The 25,586-nt window shown below is 39.9% G+C and overlaps 1 protein-coding gene and 1 long non-coding RNA gene across 6 annotated transcripts in view; one reads left to right on the plus strand and one right to left on the minus strand.

The window, feature by feature from the left end:
• kdm3b (lysine (K)-specific demethylase 3B) overlaps nt 1-25,586 on the plus strand; it is a 26,595-nt gene continuing 1,009 nt past the window's right edge. The window contains exons 1-24 of one of the 5 annotated variants that reach the window (XM_028008712.1): nt 1-512; nt 7,547-7,711; nt 10,823-10,936; nt 11,143-11,248; nt 13,836-13,960; nt 14,895-14,954; nt 15,283-15,978; nt 16,639-17,821; nt 17,907-18,123; nt 18,207-18,421; nt 18,521-18,673; nt 18,774-18,881; nt 19,111-19,238; nt 19,334-19,631; nt 19,711-19,964; nt 20,124-20,396; nt 20,501-20,684; nt 20,789-20,879; nt 21,430-21,560; nt 21,656-21,775; nt 22,130-22,153; nt 24,897-25,036; nt 25,158-25,334; nt 25,433-25,567. In XM_028008712.1, coding sequence (XP_027864513.1) covers nt 303-512; nt 7,547-7,711; nt 10,823-10,936; nt 11,143-11,248; nt 13,836-13,960; nt 14,895-14,954; nt 15,283-15,978; nt 16,639-17,821; nt 17,907-18,123; nt 18,207-18,421; nt 18,521-18,673; nt 18,774-18,881; nt 19,111-19,238; nt 19,334-19,631; nt 19,711-19,964; nt 20,124-20,396; nt 20,501-20,684; nt 20,789-20,879; nt 21,430-21,560; nt 21,656-21,775; nt 22,130-22,153; nt 24,897-25,036; nt 25,158-25,334; nt 25,433-25,567 — 5,307 coding nt within the window. In that variant the 5' untranslated portion in view covers nt 1-302. The remainder of the gene's footprint in view (nt 513-7,546; nt 7,712-10,822; nt 10,937-11,142; nt 11,249-13,835; nt 13,961-14,894; nt 14,955-15,282; nt 15,979-16,638; nt 17,822-17,906; nt 18,124-18,206; nt 18,422-18,520; nt 18,674-18,773; nt 18,882-19,110; nt 19,239-19,333; nt 19,632-19,710; nt 19,965-20,123; nt 20,397-20,500; nt 20,685-20,788; nt 20,880-21,429; nt 21,561-21,655; nt 21,776-22,129; nt 22,154-24,896; nt 25,037-25,157; nt 25,335-25,432; nt 25,568-25,586) is intronic. The other 4 variants (XM_028008714.1, XM_028008713.1, XM_028008715.1 and 1 more) reach the window with 4 other exon arrangements.
• Nucleotides 22,695-25,586, minus strand: part of LOC114139073 (uncharacterized) — a 6,516-nt gene continuing 3,624 nt past the window's right edge. The window contains exons 2-3 of the long non-coding RNA XR_003594376.1: nt 24,839-25,065; nt 22,695-23,371 (exon numbers count right to left, since the gene is read on the minus strand). This is a non-coding gene — a long non-coding RNA (uncharacterized LOC114139073). The remainder of the gene's footprint in view (nt 23,372-24,838; nt 25,066-25,586) is intronic.

A 25,586-nucleotide genomic window follows, 5' to 3' on the forward strand; every position in this document is an offset into this window, starting at 1 on the left:
GTCTACCAGGAGGAGTGCGTTTGATTGTTGCAGGGCTCAATGGCGGACAGAGCAGGATAGTCGCGTTAACACCGAGGACAAAAACGTTTCGACTGGGAGATTTGTGGTCCGCCGCCGCCGCGTATCCCCGGGAACAGCGACCAAAACGTGCTCAGTTTTGCATTAGCTTGAACTACAAAGCAGTCGCAGCTGGTTTCTCCTCGCCTTTTTGTTACGGTAGCTTCCTTGAGTTCCCATCCCGAGCGGAGAAGTTCAACTGTTCATGGTGGCTCACTGAAGGCTGTTAGCTTTGTAAGCAAACCATGGGGGACTCTCTCGAATTGATCGGGAAGCGTCTTATTTTGCTGCTCGACGACAGCAGGCCCGCCAATGGATCAGAGACGGAACAACCTGCCTGGGCCCGGGACTGGCTCCGAGGAACGGTGCGGGCGGTGAGCGTCATCGGCCTGGCCGCTCCGGAGGGTAGCGAAGGAGGGGAGGCGACAACGACAAGCACGGCTGCCGGACTCACAGTCAGTATTTACATTCAGGCGTTTCCGTATTGCGAAGCTAAATATCAGTCATTTTCTAAAATGCAACGTGTGCTAAGCGGTTCAATGTGTATTCCGCTTAGTGGAGCTTGTTTTTACCCACCAGGATCGGGAGATTTATTGTTACCTGCTGCATAAATTTAGATCTCAGCCTGCTGCGTGTTGCAGGCAGAGAGGCGAAGCTAAAATCGAGACCGGGGATTTTCTGGCCTTTGCTTTGTTCGATTTTCTTAGCTTCTGGATATCTAGCTTCAAGCAATGTTGTGTGTGACCTTGCAGCATTTACTGTTAAAACACTTAAGATCCAGAGTTAAGAGAAGCGTCGAGCATTTTGTAGTAAATCGGAGATAATATCTGTGCAACCATTACAGGCGATCAATTCTGCCCGTCAGCTAATGTTAGTCCTCTTGAAGGCCAGAAGAAGTTCATGAAGGGGCGAACCTGAAATCTCTCCCACCTTGTTTTTTGACCTAGATTATTTAGTATGACACGGCTTATAAAAATCTGAATGAACGACGCTGACATTTTGAAGCTGTGTTGATTCAACACTGCAGATAGAGCCAATGTAAGGTGGTGGTTGTAGACCAACATGACAAGTCAAACTAATGCTTATCCAGAATCATATAAACAATTGATGGCACTGCTCAAATATAGGATTCAAAAAGTTGGTCTTTTAAAAGTGTGAGTTATTTTCTTCAACAGTATATACAGGGAAGAATCCTGCATCATGACATAGTTTTCAATCAACTTGCTGTACATCTTATGTGATGAACTTCCACTAAAGTTGTTGCTAAAGTTAGTAGTTGGAATAGATGGGGTCGCCACGTTTTCTAAAAAATTGTTAAATTCGTTTGAAAGAGCATTAAAATTACGTTTTAATGACACCATGAAGATTTGTGTTGGTTAAAATAAGTAGACTTTAAAGCTGAAATTTTGGAATCTATATCAAGACTGAAGAAACATTATCTCTAAATAAGTTGCTTAATTTCTAAAATATTCACTTAGTTGTTGCCAATAAGGAAAATGTCTGCTTTTTTAGTTATCACAATTAACATCAGTTAGTTGATGTGTAATTGTCCTTCTTGTCAGCCAAAGGTCATGTTTGTTGCTACAGATGATGATAGTTCCATGAAAAGCAACAACAAAAATGATATTCAACTTGCATTTTTTTCCCAATTAAACATTCTAGTTAAATTCTGAAGTTAAGTCCAAGTTATTTTGAACTGTTGATTGAATCTGGACCTTGTGTGCGCCAGTTTAGCAAGTGCTCGTATGACAGATCAGTACTGGCAAACATCGACAGATTATTTGATTGATTTACGAACGTCAACAATAAGTCCTGACTATGTTAATAACAGAAATGAAAGAAGTACGGTAACATTGTTCATATGCATACGTTATTGGAAATTTTGAAAACTGCAACCCAAAATAGCAGCTAAAAAGCTGGGGTTTATTAGGTCGCTGTGTAGAAAGAAAGAAGCATATTCACCTATCTGGTGATTGGAGAACAAACAGCAACTCGTTTCCACTAAGCGGTGCGGCATGCGTTTGTACGCTATTTTGTGGACTCTGACTGGGCAGGTGGGGCTAACCCCAAACACCTAACGTGGCATCTTACTAGTATTAAGGACAAACCTGTCGCAAGCAGAGCCGTGCTTCTGTCTCCCAATGATCAGACTGAGTTGTGTTGCGCTAGTCGCTCCACTATAACCATACCGAGGTCCTAAGGACATACAACTGAAGGGGATCCAGGAAGGCTGCGGTACCAGTCGGCTGTATGGACTACTTTTACAATTAAAACAAAGTAGCGTACTGAGCCGCGCCGAGCCGTACCGCTCAGAGGAAACCAAGCGTAATGTAACGGCGTGTTCAAAAAAAGACAAATGTTCAACTTTGATTTTTTACATCTTATGAAGACCCACGTGTATCTGTAAATGGAGTTATACTACCAACATGTGCAAAATTCCTGATGGAATTACGCATGCAAATTTTGAATGCTAATAATTTATTTGCTAAGAGCTGTTGTAATTATCTAAGTTCATTTACTTGTGAGTTTAGAGCACCCTGTAGAAAAAGGTCATTGGTCAAATTCTTTGTGTGACTATGTGAGAAGGCCCAACCTCCTTCCTTGTATTTTCTAATAAAGCCAAATGCAGAGAAAGATCTGGCAGAGTTGATCCCAGACAGTGTTTTACAGCGATTCGTCGCGTCTTGGATCTTCCCTCGTTTCTGCAGAAAAGACAATGGCCTTGGTCTGAATCTTTGCTAGATAGGAATGAAAATAAACCTATCAGCTGTGTTTGTTTGATAAGGGGTAAAAATCTGTCACATTTCGTAAAAGTGCTCAAGTGGTGATCAGAATCACAGTGATTTGAAATGTAAGGTCTTTAAAAAATAATGAGCAACTAAAGCATATGTAAGATTTTTATTTAATTTTTTTTAATCTGCCTACTGGTGCAGTTTTTAGCACTTTTGCCGTGCAGCACGAAGGTTATGGGTTTGAATCCCAGCCTAGGTACTTTCTGCAAGAAGTTTACATGGTCTCCTGTGTGTATGCTTGGTTTCTCTCCTGGTACTCTGGCTTTCTCCCAGATTCCAAAAACAGGACTGTTAGATTAATTTATCTCTCTGAATTGTCCTTAGGGGTGAGTGTGTGTGCGCATGGTTGGTTCTCCTGTGTGTCTCTATGTTGCTGTGAGGAACTGGTGACATGTCTGGTGTGTACCTCACCTCTCGCCTGATATCTGGAGATAGGGACTAGCCCCTCTGTGACCCTGCAAGAATAAGCTGTTATAGCCAATGGATGGTTACTTATCTCCAAAATATAGTAAAATGTTGACCTGCCAAGAGAAATAAACTGATTTGCAACGGTAAAGTCAGTAGGTATGAAAAACTTTGTTTAGAGCTTACAGTATGGAAGTAGGTTGGGAATACGAAATGGGTTTAAATATTGGCAAAGAAGCCAACCAATACCAAACCAGGTGATATTAAGATTTAGGAAATTCACCACAATATTGAAATAAGTTCAAGCTACAGTAGTTGATCAAACATATGCTTTTTTTTTTTTTGCTTGTTTCTGTGATTTAAATTCATTTTTCAACATCTTAATTTGTGAGTTAAATGACATTTTGATCTAGTTTTGTGTCTCCTCTGCAAAGCCTTCTGCTCCCTCTTTAAATGATGAACAAATTAATAAAATTAACCCATATTTCTTCATGAGTTGTAAGGCAAAAATGCAAAAGTCAGCTTTTACTTTACCTCAACCTATTTGTGACTGAGATTTTTCCGAATTGCATTGAATTAGCTTGTCTTTTCACCATTAAATCATTTTTAACTCACAAGCCAGTAATGTGTTTTTAAAGTACCAAAGAGTTATAGTTTACTAGGAGTCATTTCAGTGGGAAGGTGATTTTTGCTTAATGTTTACTTTTCCCTTTTCCACTGTCCTTGTGGCATGTGTACTGATGTAGATCGATCCAGAAATGTTATATTGACTCATAAATTTGTTAGTAATTCCATATCCAAACCATAATACAGCAGATGTAAGTTGTAGGGCCTGTCTTGAATGTTGATCCCAGAGGCCTAATAACTCAGCGCTATTTTTAGTTGGATCCTGCACTGCTTTAAATTTAGTCTTGGTAAAAGATCACAATGCAGCAGGAGGTTCAACAGTCAGGCTTTTCTTGGCGGATACTGATTTAAAAATTGCCGTCGAGGTCTGACCTGCCCTCGTAATAAACTCAGAAAGGTGCATAGAATACAAGATGTTTGTTGAAGCTTTTTAGTTCACCAGACTTGCTGGGAGTTCTTAGTTTTGATGCATGCATGGGGAAAAAAATCTCAGTTTTTAGCTTGAGAATTTAAGATGAAAGCTCTGGTCTCTGCAAGATTGATTGGTGTAACTCTAAACCCAAATATTTGTATCAAAGTGACTGAAGTTAGTATGCAGATGTAATATAAGAAATGAGGGGGTAAAAATAACAAAATGAACTGCACACTGAAGTCTTACAGAATATCTTTGTTGGACCATATTAATATTTTGTATTGCCAGCGCTCAACTACAGTTTATCAACATCATGGCCCAGAAACCCCAACACCTCGGGTTAATGTGGATATGCATGCGTCCTCCTTGTTTTCATAATAATATCAGAATATCACCACTTTAAAAGTTCCAGTGCAGTTTGACTTGAGGCAGAGCTGACAGATATTAAGCATTTTACAATCTTAAATGTCAAGAAGAAATCTTCAAAGGCAAATCGGCACAAAATGGCTACAACTGAGAGGGCAGTTATGCAGGGAATGTGCTTTTCATCAAAAGAAGTTGCATTTAGCATGGATTTTTATTACTCTTCATCCTTCCAGAGGACAGGGAAAAAGAAAACAAAGAAGTGAAATTGTTCATCGTTTAGAGACTTCTGAGCCATCACAGATGTCTCTAACCACAAACATTATGACTGTTAGAGAATCCATCTTTCGGCTTGCTGAGCCTAAACCACATTAGTGCAAAGTTCTCCATGCAAAGCAAAAACTCACTGCAGGCAATATGACAGACAGGATTATATATAAAAAAAATCGATTTAACTTTGTGGAGAAACGACTGCTCCATTCCATCTGCACTATTCACTTTTATCATTTAGGTTTGTGTAATATGGAAGAGTATCTGTAGAACAAGTCTACTCTTTGTTATGAACTATGTCCATTGTCTATTACTGATTTTTGACACATGGGCATAAGCTGACAAGTATAAGAAAATAAAAAACCTGTGAAATTTAGTAAATTTTAATTATTGTGCAGAATATTGTTTTAACTGTATTGACATTGACTATAGCCAAATCTAAAACAAGTGACAAAAAAGTCTGAAAAAAACAAAACATAAGGCAGAAAAAACATCCTCCACTATAAAATTGGGAATTGTCCCATATTTTGGCTCTTTGATGCATATTCATTCATCCTTGGTCTTGGAGGCACACTGCCCCGCATGTTTTAGATGTTTCCCTGCTTCAGCGCACCTGATTTCAGTTGATGTCTGATTAACAGGCCTTTCCTGAACTGCAACTACCTGAATCATGTGTGTTAACGCAGGGAAACGTCTAAAACCTGCAGGGCAGTGTGCCTGGAGGACCAGGGTTGAAAAACACTGCTTTAGTGCAACACAAAAGCAGATCAGCAACGCCATTCTCTTAACTGACCAGGTCAATATCTCAGCACATTAATAGACTTGATTCTCAGATTAAAATGCAGTCATTCTCAAAAATCAAGTTTTAGATGATGATCGGTCTGTATCAGCATATCTTGCATAATCAACAGACATTGTGTTGCCTCTGGATGCATATTGTGCCTTAGGAAGTAATTTGCTTTAAAAATTTAATATTTTGGATTAAATTGCCATGGCAAACAGGAATGAACTCTGGGGATTACACGGTGTAACGGGATTTTTACTGGAGAGCCTCCCTCAAAGCAAGTATTGGATGAATGTGTGTTGCTCTGTTTATGGGGACAGAGGGCTCCATAAAGAATTCCCACGTTGATAGTTTTTTCTTCAGTTTGTTACCTTTTACTGGTAATTTATTTTTCAGTGTTATGTGTAACGCTAACGAAGCATGCAGTTTCACCTGATCAGTTTGCATTTGACACCTTTTAATAAGCAATAAAGAACTCCGTGTAAAACTCTGTGGTCAGTTTGAATACTATTTTGTATTTTAAGTAAATATTTGTGTGACTTGATTGAACACAAAGTTTGGTATTGTCTTTAAACGAGAGTCCAGTAGCAGGTTCTGAATTTATAGAACCTGAAGAGAACTCTAGTCTCTGTTCTCTTCCTTATTTCTTCGAAAGTGTTGAAATCGGCTCTCATTGACATAGTCACATGACAAAAATTGCGTCATTTGGTTTTCTTGCACCCACCATCCCTTCTCAACACCAGGCCCTGGTCAAACTATTTCGACAGAGCTCTGTGGGAAGTGTTTTGTGATTGGTCAGAAGTTTATGCAGAAATCGCTAGGACAGCAATGTTGATATTACTCTTCAACTAGTCTGCTTCCACTATCCGTTTTGTTTAATGTGGAGAGGAATTGTTCATATTTGTACAATTCTTCACTAAATAACTACAAAGTTTGTCAAATGGCTAAGAACTCCTGGAAATTACAGCGTCAGTGCCACAGAGGAAGCCGGCTGCAGAAAGGTTTGTTGCTGGGAGGGCGTTCCCCAGATGGTCTGAGCTGTGTATGAAAGGTGTGTGGGAAATTGAACGTCCTGTGACCAAACGTTGACTGTTGGGCTTCAGGTGAGGCATGGGAGAGCTTTTGGGGTGAGAAGCTTGGTCAGCCAGCATGTTCTCAGAGTAGAGCAACCAGTTGATGTTAGGATGCTGCAGTGGTGAGGTGTTTCAAACATGCTCCACCAAGAGGAGACCCAGAGGAAGACCCAGGACTCACTGGAGGGACTATGTTTCTTATCTGGCCAGGGAACACTTTGGGATTTCCCCAGAGGAGCCGGCCCAAGAGGCTGAGCAGAGGGTAGTCTGGGTCTCCCTACTTAGGCTGCTGCCTTCGCTACCCGACCTCGAATAAGTGGAAGATAATTGATGGAAATGCACCAAAAACAGAATTTAACTGACAGGAGAAATATACTGTATTGCTGGTCTTAATTTATAATATATATATTTCTATAATTGACTATTTGTTTCAACATTGACCAATTCGTGTAATGTCTTGTGGGTGCGTTTATCCACATTGGTGTCATTTGTTTACCATCAACCTGCTATAAGACTACAGTTAAAAATTAGCTCTTGTGACAAAATGTGGCATAATTACATAACTGTTTAATGTACTTATGTTTATTAATATGCATGGCCCCTTATTAAATAACTTCAAATGTTTTTTTTTATGTAATTATCTCTTCTTTTACCCTCTTTTTTAATCTCTGTGGAAATGTTCTTAAATTTGTTCTGGTTTTCTTAATAAGAAACTGAGCACCAGTCCTAATATTTGTTTGTCCTTCTTGTTCACTAACTGCAGGTATTTCTTGAATTCGAAAATGGATCGCAGCGATGTTCGTGGGTGCAGGTGTATGGCGACGGAGTGAAAGCCGTATTGATCGAAGACTCGGTCGTTTGGGTCAGCCCCAGTGACAGTACGAGGGTCAGTGCAGTTCCAGGACCAACAACGCCTTGGCCGGCTCTGGTGAGTGGACAGTTTGGCATTTCAGATAATATGACTACTTAAGAACAATAATAATGTTGGGCTTTAAAATTCAATGAAACAGACAATTCATGTGGCCTATCTCATTGAAGGAGTAGAAGTTGTGTGCTGTTTGGTCAATTAGTAACCCTTGGTGTGTCTTTGGATGGGCTACATGTTGTACCTTTTGCAAGTTGTATTAGCCACATATTGCATAGTGCTTGCACATGGTCACAGCTTTATCTGTGGTAAATCATTGCTAGGTGGGATTATTAAATAATGAATTATACTTGAGAGTGACAGTTAACGTATTTTACTACTTCATGTTGGAGATAGAAAATCGCAGTACGTGTTGTGTGTCAAGTCACTTTCACTACAAGTTATTCAAACAGGGACTTGATAAAGCACTAAACAAGTGCAGTCCATTTACCATATTAGTCTTGACCTGACTCTTTCTGACCAATGAATGAATGCTGTTGATGTGTCCTCTAGCTCTGAGCTAAAGTAAAGTTTTCTCTGTTTCTTTGGGCGGGCATATTCTGCCCCAGTTGCAAACCGAGACAAAAGAACCAAATGCTTTCTTTTTGTTAATAGATTGTCATGAAGAAAGAGTTTGTCCAACTTTAACTAGCATGCTTATTTTGAAGAAACTTGGGCTTTTTTAGTTTAAAACATCTGACAAAATGTCTTCACTGGTATAACATTTTGAAGTTTAAGCTTGGAGTCAGCTGAAGGTGGTCATGTGTATATAATATGCACACGTGGTGAGACCGAGTTAATTTTGTGGTCTATAATTATTTGCAACTAATTGAATTTTAACCAAAAGCTATATATCAAAGTCAAAGTTTATTTATATAGCACATTAATAACAACCTCAGCTGACCAAAGGCTTTCACAAAAATCACATTACAGATAAATGGTAAAACAAAAAATAAAATTAAGTTTGGTTAAAAATAATAAGTCCATCATAAAATGGCAGAAAATACTAAAAAACAATATAAATACAAACCATGGCAATATTGATCAAATAAGCAACATTTTGATTTCAAAAACCCTCTTCGCAGCTAAATAATCAAATAAATAGAAACATGAGCAGAACAACACATTCATTGTTTTCAATCTGTTATTTAGGTTACTCAACCATCGAATTAGTGCAAAGTGTTATTATACCCATTCAGCTTCAGTGATAGGCCATCTCTTATTTGCTTAACTTGCACACAACTACAGTCCTCTCCAGCATCAGCATCAGATGCTGCAATTATCCCCTAAAGGGCCACTTGTCATACATCTCTGTTTGTGGATGTTGCCTTTTGCATCATATTTACAGGTGTACTAGAAATGCACAAATGTAAAAAAAAAAGTGATAATTGCATTAATACTTTAGCTTACCAAAATCCATGTAATTGAAATGAATAGTCATCTAATTCTGTTGTTTTTATAGCTTTTGTTAGAAGAGAATGATGCTTTAAATTGTTTTCCACCCGCTTCCATGGAATTTGGTGCTGGTGAAGACGACACAAACTTTGCAACTTAGAACTCAAATTTTTAAGTGTTTTTATAGACATAAATATTTGCTTCCATAAGTAGTGATCATGTCCTTTTGGGGCTTCAACATGATCGTGTAGATGAAATGCTCTCTGAAGTCTTATCAGCTGCTCTGACAACAGGAGACACCTTGTCCTGCATGTCTTATAACCTCAGTTGCTCTTGGTTGCCTTCGTTGTTTCAACACAACAGAAGCATTCACTTGATAACAGTGCTGTTCATTTATAAATTCCAAGTTTTTCAGATTTTCCAGAATACCCTCAGTATATTACTGAAAATAAAATAATTACAGTCTGTGCAAAGAAGGATATCTTGTATAGCCATCAAAACTCAATCTGAGCAGTCTTATAACCTATTAAAACTTCTTTGAAGGGCAATGAGTTTGTAGTTTCAGTTAAAACGAGAACTGCATCAATTTTTTTTAGGATTGATAATGAAAGGTTAAAATCAACACTACAAATTAAGAGTTGAGCTTAGTTAGAGATTATAAAGGAAAAGCAAGTATAACATGAGACAATAAGCAAGAATGAGATCTACTGTAAATCACCTAATGCCAACTTGCTAATGATAAGTGACGGGCGGTGAGGTTCATAGCTGGCGAGGCAGTGACTTAATCATAATCAGATTTACTAATATAGACCCCCTGCATGTTGTTGTTTACATAAGGACATTTCGCGCATTTGGACAAAGCTGGAGGGCAAAAAGACTATTCTTCTACATGTCACGCATAGCCGCGCTGCCGCCGTAGAATAATTCCGTTAACTCAATTAAACTTGGACATGTAGATATTATTAATTTCGCGCTGTGCTCCACAGCAAAGGGAAAAACTGTTAAAAGTACAACTCAATAGCACTTCTTTCTGGCTTTCTGTATCAGCGCAGCTACGTGCAGACTCGTTGCCTTAGCAACTGACAACAACTCCACAAAAAAACACTCAAATATTTCCCACACAAAGAGCAGAACATTCAGTCTGTTGCAGTTGTATGGTTTTAGGCTTAATGTTTACTTTGCGATTATTAATAAGTGGTTGCTGTGGTAAGAGGAGAAAACTTTAAATATATCGCTGTAGAAGAGGTTCGATCGGTTCTTGTGTCCAGCCACATGGCAGGAACAACACACCACACACAAACCGATTCCAGTCACGAACATCCCGATTCCAGAAGAAAATCCCATAAAATCCCCAACAGTGATAGTTTGTGGACTCATTTTAAGCGATAAAAGACGTAACAAAGAGAAAAGGCGTTGGATAAATGACGGTGTGAGCAGCCGCTCTATTTGCTGCATTAAGCAGTAAAATTGCCAAGCCTTGACCAGTCTGTGATGGTAAAAAGGTTTTGGACCACTGCTTTATAGTACAAACTACAGGGTGAAAATACCAATATAAATTATTTTATCATTACATATTATTTTTCCATGATGACAGGTGAGGCTTCATTCCATTTTTCCAAACTTATGACATTTCTAATAAATTAAGGTGTTGAAAGCATGTTTAATTCAGTTTGTTGACCATTTTCTGTTTTGGGTTGTGTTTGAGCAGGAAGACTTTCTAAGTGCTTTTCTCTTGTGCAGGCTTTCCGCTCGCTGGTGGACAGAGTGGGTTTAGGATCACTGGTTCCTGTGGAGTATTTTGGAACAAAGAATTTTGAGTTTTTGCCAGATGACAAAGCTTTCCAGAGATTTGAGGTGAGTATTTCTTGTACTGTGATCTGGAATTAACAGGTAGAAACAAGGGAGTTACATTAAACCTTTTTTTCCCCTTCAATTAATGGTTGATTAAAAAATGTTGTTTTTCACCATTTACTAATATCAAACCTAATATTACTTTCTAATATAATCGGAGGATAAAATAAATGTAAGTATTCCATAACTGTGTTTTTGTGTTTGTGCAGGCTGATAAGGACATGAGACACCCCGTGTTGTTGGAGCAACCGTCTCTGCTGTCAGCCTTCTCCAGCTGGCACACTGACTTTAAACTGCAGGAGATCTTCAGGAAGGGTAGGAATCAAACTCACGCTTGATGTGGTCTCTGGGTTGTTCAGTCTTAACAGTGGAGCTATAATGTTTGGGCACAAGTAAAAAGGATTTGGCCCGGTTATAATGTTTTTATGACGCATTACAGGACCTTGTTCGGAGGGGCTGGTGAATATTCTTAATTTTCTAAATGTTGCTCTTCATAAATTCTTTTGTAATAGGAGGAGCCATTTTGTTTAATTTAATCTTCAGCACTTTCCTCAGTATTTGTAAGTCTTCACTAGCGTTGTTTATTGGTTTTGTTTCAAGAAAACAAAATAAGCAAAATCACTTTAAATTCCTTTGCTGGCAGGAAAAGTATTGAACACAATTCTTTCTGTGTGCTTAGCTTTCTCCATTAGTTAGTGTATTATTAGGTTTCTATAAATGCAGGTAATGTTTGTCCTTAGATGAAAGACTCAGTGAAACACATTAGAGGTAATTTACATATTGAGCTGTTAGTCTGAGCTGAGCTGCACAAATTCTTTGAATGCTTGGAATGTCCTTTCTTAATGTGGGATACGTCTAAAAGGCTTATCAGTGTCTAGTCCTACACGTTTCATTGTTGGCAATTAAGGAAATATTTTGACTATGAATTGAGGGTGAATGAAATGGAAAAAATAGGATCACACTATTTTACATTGAAAGCACCAATTTATCATAATCTATGTGCATAAAAACTCAATTTCTACTCATTTTCTGTTTCAAAATCCCACATTTCCTAAACTCAGAATTCATACGTTTGATAAAATTGTGGACTTTTGAGTGCAAACCATAGTTAGGTTATATTGTATGCATGGTTCACAAAGCATTTAACAACCTGCTTTGTTGGTTTAATGGATAGCAGGGAGAGTTGAGGGTTCTTTCACAACTTTTCTGGCATCTGGACCAATTTAGTGTATCTATGTTTTAGAGTCTAGGACTGAAAAATCCTAAACTAAATACAGATTCTTCAAGGCACATCTGTAACAAGGGATTTTTTTTTTTTGTTGAATTCAAATGCTTCTAATTTTAAAAAAGTGTCAAAACCGTGTCCTACTTTTTTAATCTTTAGATGAGTAGGTATTTATTGTTGAGCAGAGCAACAACAAAAGTTATGAGGTGACAAATTAACTATAAAAGATGTCCTCTCTATATAAATTGGGGTAAAAAAAAGTTTTCATGATGTTTTTATTTTGTGGATAATTTTATTGCAAAAAGTCTAGAAGTTATTTTTCTAAACATTTGTTTTCATATACTAAATTGGGCAAATGATTAAATTTAATTTTCTGCTTCTCAAGACTATGTAGAAATATTAATAAACAGCATAATATAGTTAAGAACATTTCTGCAGGGATTTGTTCAAGTTGGACAACCTGTACATGATTGACTCTTTACACCAGGTCTCAGACGTTGGAGCCACGCTGAAATCTAAAAGTTAAACCCCCCCCACTCAAACAACATGCTGTCATACCGCATAAATCAGCCCAGAATGGAAAGGAAAATAAAACAGAGTGTGCACAAGACAAGAAGAGCAATAGACACAATCTGCCTCACAAAAGATAAGCCTTTCTCCTTTGACCTCCCTCATCTCCCTTCCCCAACAATAAAATAAAAATAAAACTTGCTCCATGACTGCAGCACTTTAATGACATTATATAATTGATTTTGGAGATGGTGCAGTAGCATTTTTTAAATTTAAATATATGTTCTACTGCAGCTCAGTCCACTAGCAGTTTGCTCATCAGCACATTTATGAAACTGCTGATTATTGGATAAAGTTGGTTCTCATCTTGGATTGACAGAAGCTAATGATTAACTCCCTACAACACTAAATTCAGATTCTTGTAAATTATTCCACAGAAAGAAATGATGTTCATTGTCAGACCTGGTACCTGTAAAGATTAACAGGTTCACAACAGGTTCACACAAACTTCACTCATGACGTATGTGAAACATGAGCACTGAGGAAGTTCAACAAGCAGCAGTACGGCCAGGTGCTCCGACTTAATCGGTTCATTTAATTGTCATCTCTATTTAAAGTTTTTTTTTTTCATAAAGCAGTACTTTTCAGATGTTATTTTGCGTTAAAAGATTTTCTTTTGGGATTTGCTAAAAATGGTTGAGGTTGTCTTATCCATTTATAATTTTTCTGTGATTAAAACCAGTAATAGTGGCAATAGTTAGTCTGAAGCCTTGCATGTGTTTAAATAGGTTTCTCTCTAACGCCTCTTAAGGAGAGCAGAAAGCAGAACCAGTCGGGCTACTTGTTGTAAAAAAGTTGCCATTCCTGTTAAACACATTTGAGGTTTTCTCAGTCTTTTTCAGGGCACAAAAATGCTGGTGTTTTTTTTTTTTTTTGTCTTCAGCAGAAATTGGAAATTAATTTTCATTCTGTTTCTTTTCTTTTTTTCTTTTTTATCACTGAACATTTAATCATACTGCAAAACTGAGAATCATGTGTTGGTTTCATAGAAATATATAAAGTAACTAAAATGGCAAAGTTGTATGCAAAGGAGTTTTGTAGAGTAAAATTAACCTCTCTCCTAAATTCATTGATGATGTTTCATTTTTATCTCATTGTTCTTGTCAGGCTCGTTCCCCATCCAAGGACGCAGAGTCCGCGTGTACCAGCCTGAGTTTGAAGATTGCTGGGCTTTTGGACATGTCTCACAGCACGACCTCATCTCACATGTTATGGAGATTACGCTGGATAAGGTGACACACTTTAACACATTCATGGTAAAACCAGTTTTAAATTCTTTGTAATTCTTTTTGTTTGTTTGTTTGTTTGTTTTAAATTTTAGCACAAGGGAAGTCCTGAACATGTCTTTTGGTTATGTTCAGCAAGACAAAGTAGAAAAATACAATTTGTTCATTTAAGTGTTTAAAACTGATGCTATTCATATAACAGTTCAACAATCTTAAAGTCAATGCAACACAAAACATTTTCTGTCTGTCATAGTTTGGATCTGCAGGATTGTTTGTTTATTACATGATCCACATTTTTCTAAACTTAGTGGATCTCATTTAATTCTGCAAATCCTTTGGTGTACAGAGAAGTCTTTAAGGTGCTAAAATGAGTCCAAATCATCAACCCTTTGCCACCGTGATTGACCGTTGGTGTGATTTGTTTGTGGTGATATGATAGTTGCTTTCTGTAAAAGTTTGCTTCAGATTATGGGCAAACATTTCTCCCATAGTCTTGTCTGTTCAAAGTATGTTGTTGCCTCAGTCCTGTTGTTTGTTCAAATGCACCTTTGTAAACATTCAGAAGTGTTCTTTGATTGTCTTTCAGTAATTTCTTCCTGTCATAAACTGAACATTTTAACAAATAGGTTTGTTGTTGAGAGATAACTCATTTATTGAATAGTTTTTCCAAACTGATATTTATGAAAAACTGAATATAATTATTACCTTTCAATCAAAACGGTAAGCATTGCAGCTGAAAAGAAATGCAACATTCTTAAAACTCAAACTTTCTATTAAAGTATTTGTTTTTGACATAAAGAATTGTCATAATTGAGCCTTGTGTTTTATGCTATGTTTAGTTTAAGTCTTTAATTTCTTGTAAGGACTCTTGAGAACAAGCCAGACTGTCTGCTGGGGGTTAATTTGTGAAAGGATCTCACACTGTTTTCTTCCCCTCCAGGGAAAAGAGAAGCAGATGGTAGATCCTCGTGTAATACATGTCATGCTAGCAGAAGAGGAGGTAAGTTTGTCATTAGTGTTATTGGGAAGCTTTCTACAGCATGAAGTCAGCTCTGCTTTCGCTTCTTTTTCTTGTACGGAGTGCTGCCTCTGTCATATTGGTTATTTTTTACATAAAGTTTTAAACTTGTATTTTGCATGGTTTTTTAGAGAAGATTTTTTTTATTTGCTTTTTGTGTCTGTTCAAAATATGTGAACAAAAACTTCTCTTTCTCTTAGTGGTATTTTTTACTTTGTGTATTTGGCCAAATATACCTATATTGTGATTGGTTTACTGAATCCAGTATTGTCAGGTGAAGAACTAAATTTCCCCGTTGTGCCCCTCTTAGCCTGGTAACAATGGACAACGAAAGAAGGACAGTGAAGCAATGAAGGGAGACGGACGCAGACGTAGGACTGCCTCAGAGGATGGTGACGATTTGAACTTGAAACGGTTTAAAGGAGCAGGAAACTCTGAAGCAGGAACTCAAAACTGTGGGGATTCCAGCAAAACTCCAGAGGAAGGCGTTGGGATCTGGGCCGGAGACTCTGAAAGAGTCAGCAGCTCCACCAAAAACGGAAACCCCTCAGAGGGAACCTCTCCTCCAGGAAGCGTGTCCTCTCCCAACACAAACTCCTCGATTCACTTGGACCACTCTAATGCTTCTTCGCCTCTGTATCCTGCCCTTGTCAAAGAAAATGGGCGCCTATTCTCTCCACAAGGAGCAGCAGACTCAACCAGCAACACTTCTCATCCTCCCAACCCTCCCCCTCTCAAACCAGCCCCTTCCCCTTTCTCTACCACATCTTTTCCCTCACTGGGGCAAATGCCAGTCCTGGTCCATGGTGCTCCAGCCCCAAAGGCTTCTCCATCCCCCCAGCCAGACCGAGAGGATGCCCCCCAGTCGGCTTTCTCTAAAACAGCTGCTCTCGTTTCCCCGGGGCCCGTCACCATTTCTTGGTCACAGGACAGCAGACCCAGCGTTTCTCTGTCTTCGTCGATGGGGTTCAGTTCTAAAGCTCCCACCTGGGGAGGCCAGACAGAGGTAAGCGGCTCCATGAGGTTAATGCTGGCTGTACGGTTACACTATCCTGGAAAAGTATTCATATGCCTTAAACTTTACTGGTTTTCATTATGACCATGAAGTTCAGGGTGTTTTATTTGGCTTTTATGTGGAATACTAACACAACGTAATACATATAAAGGTGATGTGAAAGGAGAAGGAGGTGCATGATTTCAATTCTTTCTTAAAATTATCTGAAAGACGCGACATGCAGTTTTATTCACCTCTGCAAGTCTTGCAAGGTGACATCCAGCTTCACATTGCTTGACAAAAATTGTCCATTCTTTATAAATTAGCTCAAACTCAGATTAGAGTCAGTGTGTTGTCATGATGCTGCCACCACCGTGTGTCATTTTGGTGATGATGTACCGGGGTAGGATTGTGGTTATGCTTCACTCTTTCCATTTTGAAATGATGAATAACATTAATTCATGAAATGATCAAAGACTGTAAAGATACAAAAAGAAAATGATCAGAACAATATTGGTCATTTCTAATCTATCAATATAATTGTTGCAGTTTTTAGCAATAGTATCCTGATGTGAGGAAAGATTCAAGGGACATGAATGCTTCTCCAAGGAACTGCATACGTTGTAATTACAACTACAATATAGTAATTCACTGGTTTATTTTTATTCCCAGGGTTCTAAAACAACACCTAGTTTCCGTTTGTCTCAGGCGACCCCCACGGCTCCAGTATTTGGAGATGTTGCTTCCCAAACCAACGGCGCTCCCACCACTACCACAGCTTCCCACGACACCACCAAGCCTTTCGGCTTCGGCTTCAGTGGAGCCAAGAACGAGACCCGACCGCCGCAGGACCAGAACCTCTTTTTTCAGTGCATGACCCAGAATTCTGGCACCAGCTCCAATCTGACAACCGGTCAGACTCAAACTAAGGACACTAACTACTTCACTGCTGTGTCTGAGAGTCTGAGTAAAGAGCCAGCAGCTCTTTTCATGCCTGCAGCCTCTACTGAAGGGCTGAAGAAGCCTGAGCAGCCCAAAGTGCCTGAGGCCCATCCTTTGGGAAATGGTGCTTTCAACATACCATCAGCCTTCCAGGGCGCATCTGCAGGTGCACGGGGCCCTGGCCTAACGATTGGTGGTCTTGGGATGGCCTCTGGAGCCCAAAGTGCTATTAAGAACAACAACAATAATAATGGAACTGCTGAAGGGAGTTTAGGGAAACAGTCCAGTTTTAACTCCTCAGATATTCACCAGAACATTTTTCTGCAGGCCTCTAAAGAGTCTACTAATCCTTTTCTGGCTTATGGGGACAAAAACTCCGCATCACCTTTTGTTGGCCTCTCTGGGACAGAGCCACAAACTCTGGGTGTTTCTGTGGACAATAAGCCTAACCTGTTCACTATGGCCGAGCCACCTAAAGGCATTCTGTCCAGCTTCACAACACCCTCAGCCACAGCTTCAGTCAGCTCTTCCACCACAACAATGCCACCTCAGACTCTGCAGAGTGAGATGGCCATGACAAAGAAGGACGAAGAAGTCGTAGAGATGCCACCCTCTACATCAGGTTGTCTGATGATGGGAAGTAGCAGCTCTGGAGAAATGAAGGAAACAGCTCTATTGTTTGACCAGAGTCAGCCACAGAAGTTTAGTCTCGAAGACCGAAGCCAGTCATCCAAGCGCGACTCTGATTCCAGCACCAACAGCGACCTGTCGGACCTCAGCGAGAACGAGGAGGGCCTGGAGAAAGATCAGATCCCCCCAGGGCTATCTCTTCCCGCTAAGGATGGATCCATCCAGCAAAAATCTAAAGTCCAGGTGGCTCCCAAGAGCCGTCCGCGTAACAAATCTTTTAAAGGTGCTTCTCATTCATTTTCATAGACCTTAAATTTTTATCAGAAGCTAAGTTGGTGATAGAGTTAACACTGCCTTGTATTTTCCAGTGGGCCAGTCTGTACTGAAAGACCAGAGCAAAGTGCGTCGTCTGAAGCAGTCAGGTGAGTCCTTCCTCCAGGATGGCTCCTGCATCAGCGTGGCTCCTCACTTGCATAAGTGCCGTGAGTGTCGCCTGGAACGTTATCGGAAGTACCGAACCACGGAGGATGACAGCGAGGATGAAGATGACCCAAATGTGGCCTGCCGTTTCTTCCACTTCAGGAGGTGAGACCAAAGTGGTTTGATGGCATGTTGTTTCCTCCATCTTGGGACTAAATTTTAATTTTTTTTTTCCTGCCTTCATCCAGGTTGGCTTTCACACGTAAAGGTATACTGCGTGTGGAAGGCTTCCTCAGTCCTCAGCAGAGCGATGCCATGGCGATGGGTCTCTGGTTACCTGCCCCAGCGGTCCAAGAAGGCCTCGACCTCGACACATCTAAGTACATCCTGGCCAACGTGGGAGACCAGTTCTGCCAGTTGGTGATGTCTGAGAAGGAGGCCATGATGATGGTGGAACCTCACCGTGAGTCTGAAAGTCGTCTCACACCTCATCTTGAGGTTTGTCCTCTTGTTTTATTTGTCTGTGATCTTAAATAAATCTTATTTTTCCATGGTTTTTCAGAGAAAGTGGCATGGAAACGTGCCGTGCGAGGTGTTCGAGAAATGTGCGACGTATGCGAGACAACCTTGTTCAACATCCACTGGGTCTGCCGCAAGTGTGGCTTTGGAGTGTGTCTGGACTGCTATCGGCTCCGCAGGAACAGGCCAAGAGAAGGTAGCTTATTAACTAAAGTTTTGGGAACAAACGTATGTTCACTCAAGTTATTTTGTGCAATATTCTTGCTTTGCTTGCCTTTTTGCAAACCTCATTTTAGATGTGGATGAAACCCCAGAAGACGAGGTTTTCTCTTGGTTAAAGTGTGCCAAAGGCCAACCTCATGAGCCTCAAAACCTCATGCCAACGCAAATTATACCAGGAACAGGTAAAATAAACAGCCTGCCACATGTCTATTGAAGACACATAATCCTAGTAGACCTGAGTATTTTATAGTAGGTTATTTTTAACATCCCAAAGGACAGTGAAGTGCAAAAGTCATAAAGTGGTGTTTGAATGATCAGCATCCTCACACATTATAAACCTATTGCGTAAATACCATTTCTTGTAGGTATGAAAGAGATGCAAGGACTGATTTTTTTGTCTTTCTGCTTCAGCTCTTTATAATATAGGTGACATGGTGCATGCAGCAAGGGGCAAGTGGGGTATTAAAGCCAACTGCCCCTGTGCTAGTCGACATACAAAGTCACTACTCCGCCCTACCGCCCCCAATGGGATTTCACAGGTGTGTTTCCTTCTCCCACTGTTTTTATTGTTTTGTTTTATTTTGCATTTGTTTGTAATTTTTCAACTTGGATGCATTGTTTTTGTTTATTTTAGCAGTCTACATCCAGCAGCGGAGGTGGCCTTACAGTTTTATCTGGTGCTGGCGCTACTCCAAAACCAGAGGCAGAAACGTCAGTAATCAAAACGGAGAGCATGCAGACGGCAACACCTTCAGACAGCGGGGGTGGGGGAACTGTGGGTAGTACCAGTAACTCTGTTATTAGTACATCCACTCCCTGTATTGTCACACAGTCCTCTGCCAAGGACACCCGTCCATCAGGAGAGGGCAACAGTTCTGCTCTGCACTGGCTTGCAGACCTGGCCACACAGAAAGCCAAGGATGACACCAAGGGTACGTAGGAAACGCAGAACCAGGAGTCAGATAAAAAAATCCTTAATCGGCTTCAGTTTTAACGATCCTCTTCTTCCAGAATCCGGCTCACTTCGCGCCATGATGAGTAGAGAAAGTCGGCCTCCCTTTGGGCTGGACTCGCTTAGTGCCCTTTCAAAGCCGCCTGCTTCCAGTCCGAAGCTCTTCAACAGCTTGTTGCTCGGACCAAGCATAACCCAGTCCAAACCGGAGGGGTCGAGCCTCCGTGACCTGCTCAACTCTGGACCGGGAAAGCTGTCTCAGGGGCCTGGAGAGAGCAGTGTACCGTTCCCCTCTGTTTTTACCTCATCAAGTGTATGTCCAGGTTTTCTGATCTTCCTTGTGCAGAAATAATGCTTTTAATTTAAACGCCACCTACAAGATTGGAAAATATCACTGCCACCTACTGGCGAATAATGTTTCAAATGTCCTGCCTTAATAAAAAAGCAAATTTTTTATTATTTGATGATACAGAGTGACAAGATGAAGAGCAGCCTACCAAACTTCCTGGATCACATCATCGCCTCTGTTGTGGAGACCAAGAAAGCAGAGGGCCGGCGCTCTGTGACCTCCGAAGGTGGCGAACTTGGAGTGCTGGGAGCCCGTAAAGACGGCGTAATGGGTCTTAGTGTTTTGGAACCACATACCTCACACTCTTGGCTCTGTGATGGGCGACTCCTCTGCCTACAGGATCCTAGCAACAGCAACAACTGGAAGATCTTCAGAGAGTGCTGGAAGCAGGGACAGGTAAGAATCACAGAGTATAAAATAGTTGAAATGGAAATCATCCCTGTTGGTGAAAGATGGGCTGACTTGATAGGTCGTCTTGATATGTTTGGGTTCTTTTCCAGCCTGTGTTGGTGTCAGGAATACATAAACGGCTAAAATCCGAACTGTGGCGGCCCGAGGCATTCAGCGAGGAGTTTGGGAACCAGGATGTAGACCTGGTCAACTGTAGAAACTGTTCCATCATTTCTGATGTAAAGGTGCGAGACTTCTGGGACGGCTTTGAGACGATCTCCAGTGAGTGCAAAAGTACAATGTGTTTTTCTCATACATCAGTTTAAAATGACCTGTAGAACAGGCGAAGCATGCAGTGGATGTTGTCTTAATGTCTTTAATGTCTCCTCTGAGTGTAGAACGACTGCAGGACAATGATGGCAGACCAATGGTGTTGAAACTAAAGGACTGGCCTCCAGGTGAAGACTTCAGAGACATGATGCCCACAAGGTGAGGAAACTAAACCTGTGTTGCTATTTAGTTCCAGAAATTTTGGATATGTAACATTTTATTTTAAAAAAATATTTACATGTAGTTTTTCATCCTAAAATTTTTGGTAGTTGTTTTAGAATTTTGATCATTTAAAAATTGCCATGCAAATTGGCTTTTACTAAATGATTATTTCCAATTTATGGTAGTTGTAAAGTTTGGATTTGCTCATGATGATTTTGATTTCCCTTTAATAGTTATGACCGTTTTTAGCATTTCTACTATGAGTGATCATTAATTATTTGTATTGCGTTCAGAGAAGTTCTGACTAGGGTTGTCAAGATGCATAACTTTGAAACTCTATACTGATACTAAGAAAACTACTTTACCAATTTTGATACCACTGCAACATTTTTAAAGGTAGAGAGGTTTCTTTCAAGTTGATAGAAAATATGTAATTAGTACAATATAAATATGCAATATTTATTTTTGCAAAACAGTAGACAAGATAACAGCTAATACATCTTTCAGTAAAACAACTTTGTAAGATATTCCACTTTCTTTTTTCCAGGTTTGATGATTTGATGGACAATCTTCCTTTGCCTGAGTACACAAAAAGAGACGGCCGTCTTAATCTCGCTTCACGGTTGCCCAACTTTTTTGTGCGTCCTGACCTTGGACCAAAGATGTACAACGCCTATGGTAAAAATGATCGCCTGGTGACATTTCTTCTCTGTGCAGTTTACGTTCCTTTTCACCTTCTTTCTTTCTTCCTTCAACTCCCCCAATGTCTTTAGGCTTAATTTCAACTGAGGACAGGAAGGTCGGAACCACAAACCTCCATCTGGATGTGTCTGATGCTGTCAACGTCATGGTGTATGTCGGCATTCCTCATGGAGAAGAAAACCAGGAGCAAGGTCAGTAGATTTAAGGGGACTTTGTTTCTTTATCCCTTTCCCCCCTACACAGACACTCACTGCTTTAGTACTGGACACCATAACCACAGCTGAGCTATTAGCTATTAATAAAAAATGCTTGTTGATTAAAAATATGTTGCAAACAGAATTGATTCTACAGTATTTCAAAGTACTTTTTCCCACTAGTGGACAAAATAGTATTTTATGTGTATTTGAAAAAGCTTTGTGAAAATCCATTGTTGAGGATATTTTAATATTTAGTGGTTCCAGGCTTAATGTGCTTGGAAAGGACACTGGAGGCACCCTCCAGTGGGTCTCACTTATTTACATTGTGGTAAAATTTCTCCTTCACAGAGGCGGAAAACTCTGGATACCAAGGTCTGTAGACTTTCAGTTGTATCACTTGCGTAGCATGCCCTTCTTCTCAACTAACTCCCCCTTTTCACACCTGCGCTTCATCTTCCTGTATTGTTGTGCAGTAGGGGCCAGGGCACCGGGATTCATCCCTCAGTTTGTATTGTTGCATGTCTGTAAATTTCTGTGTGATGCAACCGTCACTATGGTAAATAACAGCGGACGTAAAGATTCTTATGTGCTTCTGGAGAACCGTGTAAAGGTTAATGTTGGTTTCAGGGTTGGGTTTCAACTCCCGTTTACAGCAAAATAAGTTAAGTGAACTGGTCTGGCTTCAGATGTTCTGTAGCTGTTGTGGGATTGTTTTCTCTTCCTGTTTACTTTGGGTGTACAGTGCTCTGGTCCTTGGACTGGGAGAGTAGTATGAACGAAGGGCATCTAGAGCTGGCATTCCTGTTTCCTTGCAACCTTCTTTACACAAACAAAAACACACTCGCATACATCAAAAGATGGACTTTGGATGTTAGCAGAAATAAAAGGTAGATCACTCTGTTTACAAATGGTCTGATGGGTAGTATGAAGTTTATTATATGATAATTGATGAATTACAGACCCGTTACTCGCCAGCTGCAAACTCCCGATACCTGATTTTTTTCTTCTTCTTTTTTTCCAAATCAAGTTGTGCAAACCACAACACTCTTCAGTGTGGGCATTGTTACTCACTAATTTCAAATTAAATGTTTTTACTTCTTTCCAAAAATATTGTTCAGTCAAAATGTCATGTTAACAGGCTGTAGTTTCATCTAGAAATCAAGAGTAGACTGTGGATGTGAAAGTTGTCAGTAAATGTGATTGTGTAGTCTGTAAATTGTCCTTTTGCCTTTGTGGTTCTCAACTGGTCTGGCCACAGAATACATATATATTTGACAAATCTTCAAAACATATAGTTGTTTTAATTTTACTTCACAAACTAACCACTGGAGCGTTAGCCTTCATCCAGGTTGGCTTTCACACGTCAAGGTATACTGCGTGTGGAAGGCGTCCTCAGTCCTGTGATGCCTTTATGTTACTGAGACAGTTTTTGTTTTTTACAAATAGTATTTTTTGTGACCAAGCAGAAAGTCTGTGCAGGCATCCATCGTGTTTCTCCTTCTTCCCTCCTCATCTTCCTCCTCCTCATGCTTCTCCTCTGCTGGTGTTAGTGTTGATGTCAACATCAAATCCCCTTACGAGTTTTCATTTCTGCTCATAGACGGAGCACATAATAGCATTAAAAACATTAACAGTTAGGAGTGTCTCCTTGACTTGTGAGCTCTGTAATACATTTTTAACATAAGGTAACATTTGTATTTGAAACTGAAATTATAGCACTACAAGGCAGTAAGTGCAACAAAATAAAAATAAAATCAGCAATATTTTGTAGCTATGCCTGAAGTGGCACACATGATCTCCAGCCATGTGTGCCACTTGACTGGAGATCAAGTGGCACACACAAAGTCCACATAAGGACTTTGAGTACTTTTTTTTTCTAGGTCATAGACCTCCTGAAACTCCTAATGGGATAATATTTGTTAAATTAAAGATTGCTCTAGGTGTTCCTCTTTTTTAATGAAAGCACAAACATATTTTGCTTAACTGTCACACTTCTTAAAAAATCATATATTTAAGCTTCCACTGCAATTATACCTGCTTAAATTATGTCATTTATTGTAACTCGTATCATTTATTTGTGGCTAAAAGAGAGCTGCTTCTATGCAAACAACCACACAATGCTGCTCTAAACAGTATCTGGACAAACGAATACTGTTGGTCATATGAAAAGACAAATTTGGGCCATTCAGTAACAGTCCAGTTTTTTTGCTAGTAGAGATGACTCTGATGTCGTCTCTGGTGAATCGGAACAAGATATGTTTTTTTGATATACTGGATCTCTGAGTGTGGTTGTTGATGCTGTGAATCCAGCTGCAGCTCACCCCTTGGTAAGCTACAAGAAACTTAAGAATTGTTTCTGCTCAATAATCCCATCAAGGTTGCATAATGTTGCCTCTGTGCTCAGTTTTTTTTTGTTTCCTCTCAACTATCTATTAATGTGCTTGGATACTGAAAACAGGGAGTTTCTGAAACACTGATCATCAGTGTCTTATTCTCATTTCGGACGCTGTTAACATTCAACCAGTGATTGTGTTTGTTCTAAAATGGTCATATAATTTTTATATTAAAAATCTTAACATTTTCTGAGGAATTGAGTTTAGGGCTCACGTTTTCTGAAACCCCCAATAAGTAAAATGACTTGAAAGGATGTATATTATATACCACACAAAATAATAATAATAAAATGTCACTTTTTGAAATGAAAAAAAAGTATAAATTAACACACTAATGTAATTTATTGAGAGGCATCTGCTTAAACTCACTTAGCACTGCCTGAGAAATCCCACTGGGTCAGGAGGAACCAGTTGAGAACTACATCTCTGCACCATTCTTGTTCAAAAGTACGACAAATGGATACTAAATACTTTTCTAAATAATGTTTTAACAGAAAATAAATGTGGATTTTACCCTCTTAATCAGCTTAATGATGGTTATTCCGACATGTAGGACTAGAGCCGTAGTTCAAGAAATCGCTAAGAACTAAAGTTTAAAACTCTAATATTACAAAAGTCAGACAGAAAGAACTCAGATGTGAATATGTTTATGTAGAGATCTTACTGATGGACGTTTGGCATTCTATATGTCTCTGTCTTGTTTCCTCTCTTTGGTTCTTCAGAGGTCATGACCACCATCGAGGAGGGCGATGTGGACGACATGACAAAGAGACGGGTACACGAGGGGAAAGAGAAACCCGGAGCTCTCTGGCACATCTACGCAGCAAAGGATGCCGAGAAGATCCGTGAATTACTCCGCAAGGTTAGCACCCACTGGTTCCTCAAGATACTCTATTCACAAAATCATCATAAAATAAATGTCAAACACTTTTTAAAGCTTCTTAACATCTAATTGTTTTTTTTCTCTCTGTGCCCCATGTCAGGTGGGAGAAGAGCAGGGTCAAGAGAACCCTCCAGACCATGACCCTATTCATGACCAGAGCTGGTACCTGGACCAGGGGCTCCGGCGCCGATTGTACGAGGAGTACGGCGTCCAGGGGTGGGCCATCGTACAGTTCCTAGGCGATGCTGTGTTTATCCCTGCTGGAGCGCCTCACCAGGTCAGACACATGAGGTCTCAGAGTTTTTTATAGGAATTAACAGTCTGAGGTGTATCCCCTTCAGTGACGTAGCTCTCTTCCTGCTGTGTTCCTATCAGGTACACAACCTGTACAGCTGTATCAAGGTGGCGGAGGACTTTGTGTCTCCTGAGCACGTGAGGCACTGCTTCAGACTGACGCAGGAGTTCAGACACCTTTCTACGACTCACACAAACCACGAAGACAAGCTACAGGTTGGTTTTACTCATGTTT

This window comes from Xiphophorus couchianus, chromosome 23 (assembly GCF_001444195.1).
Source record: "Xiphophorus couchianus chromosome 23, X_couchianus-1.0, whole genome shotgun sequence".
In the NCBI taxonomy this organism is placed as follows: domain Eukaryota; kingdom Metazoa; phylum Chordata; class Actinopteri; order Cyprinodontiformes; family Poeciliidae; genus Xiphophorus; species Xiphophorus couchianus.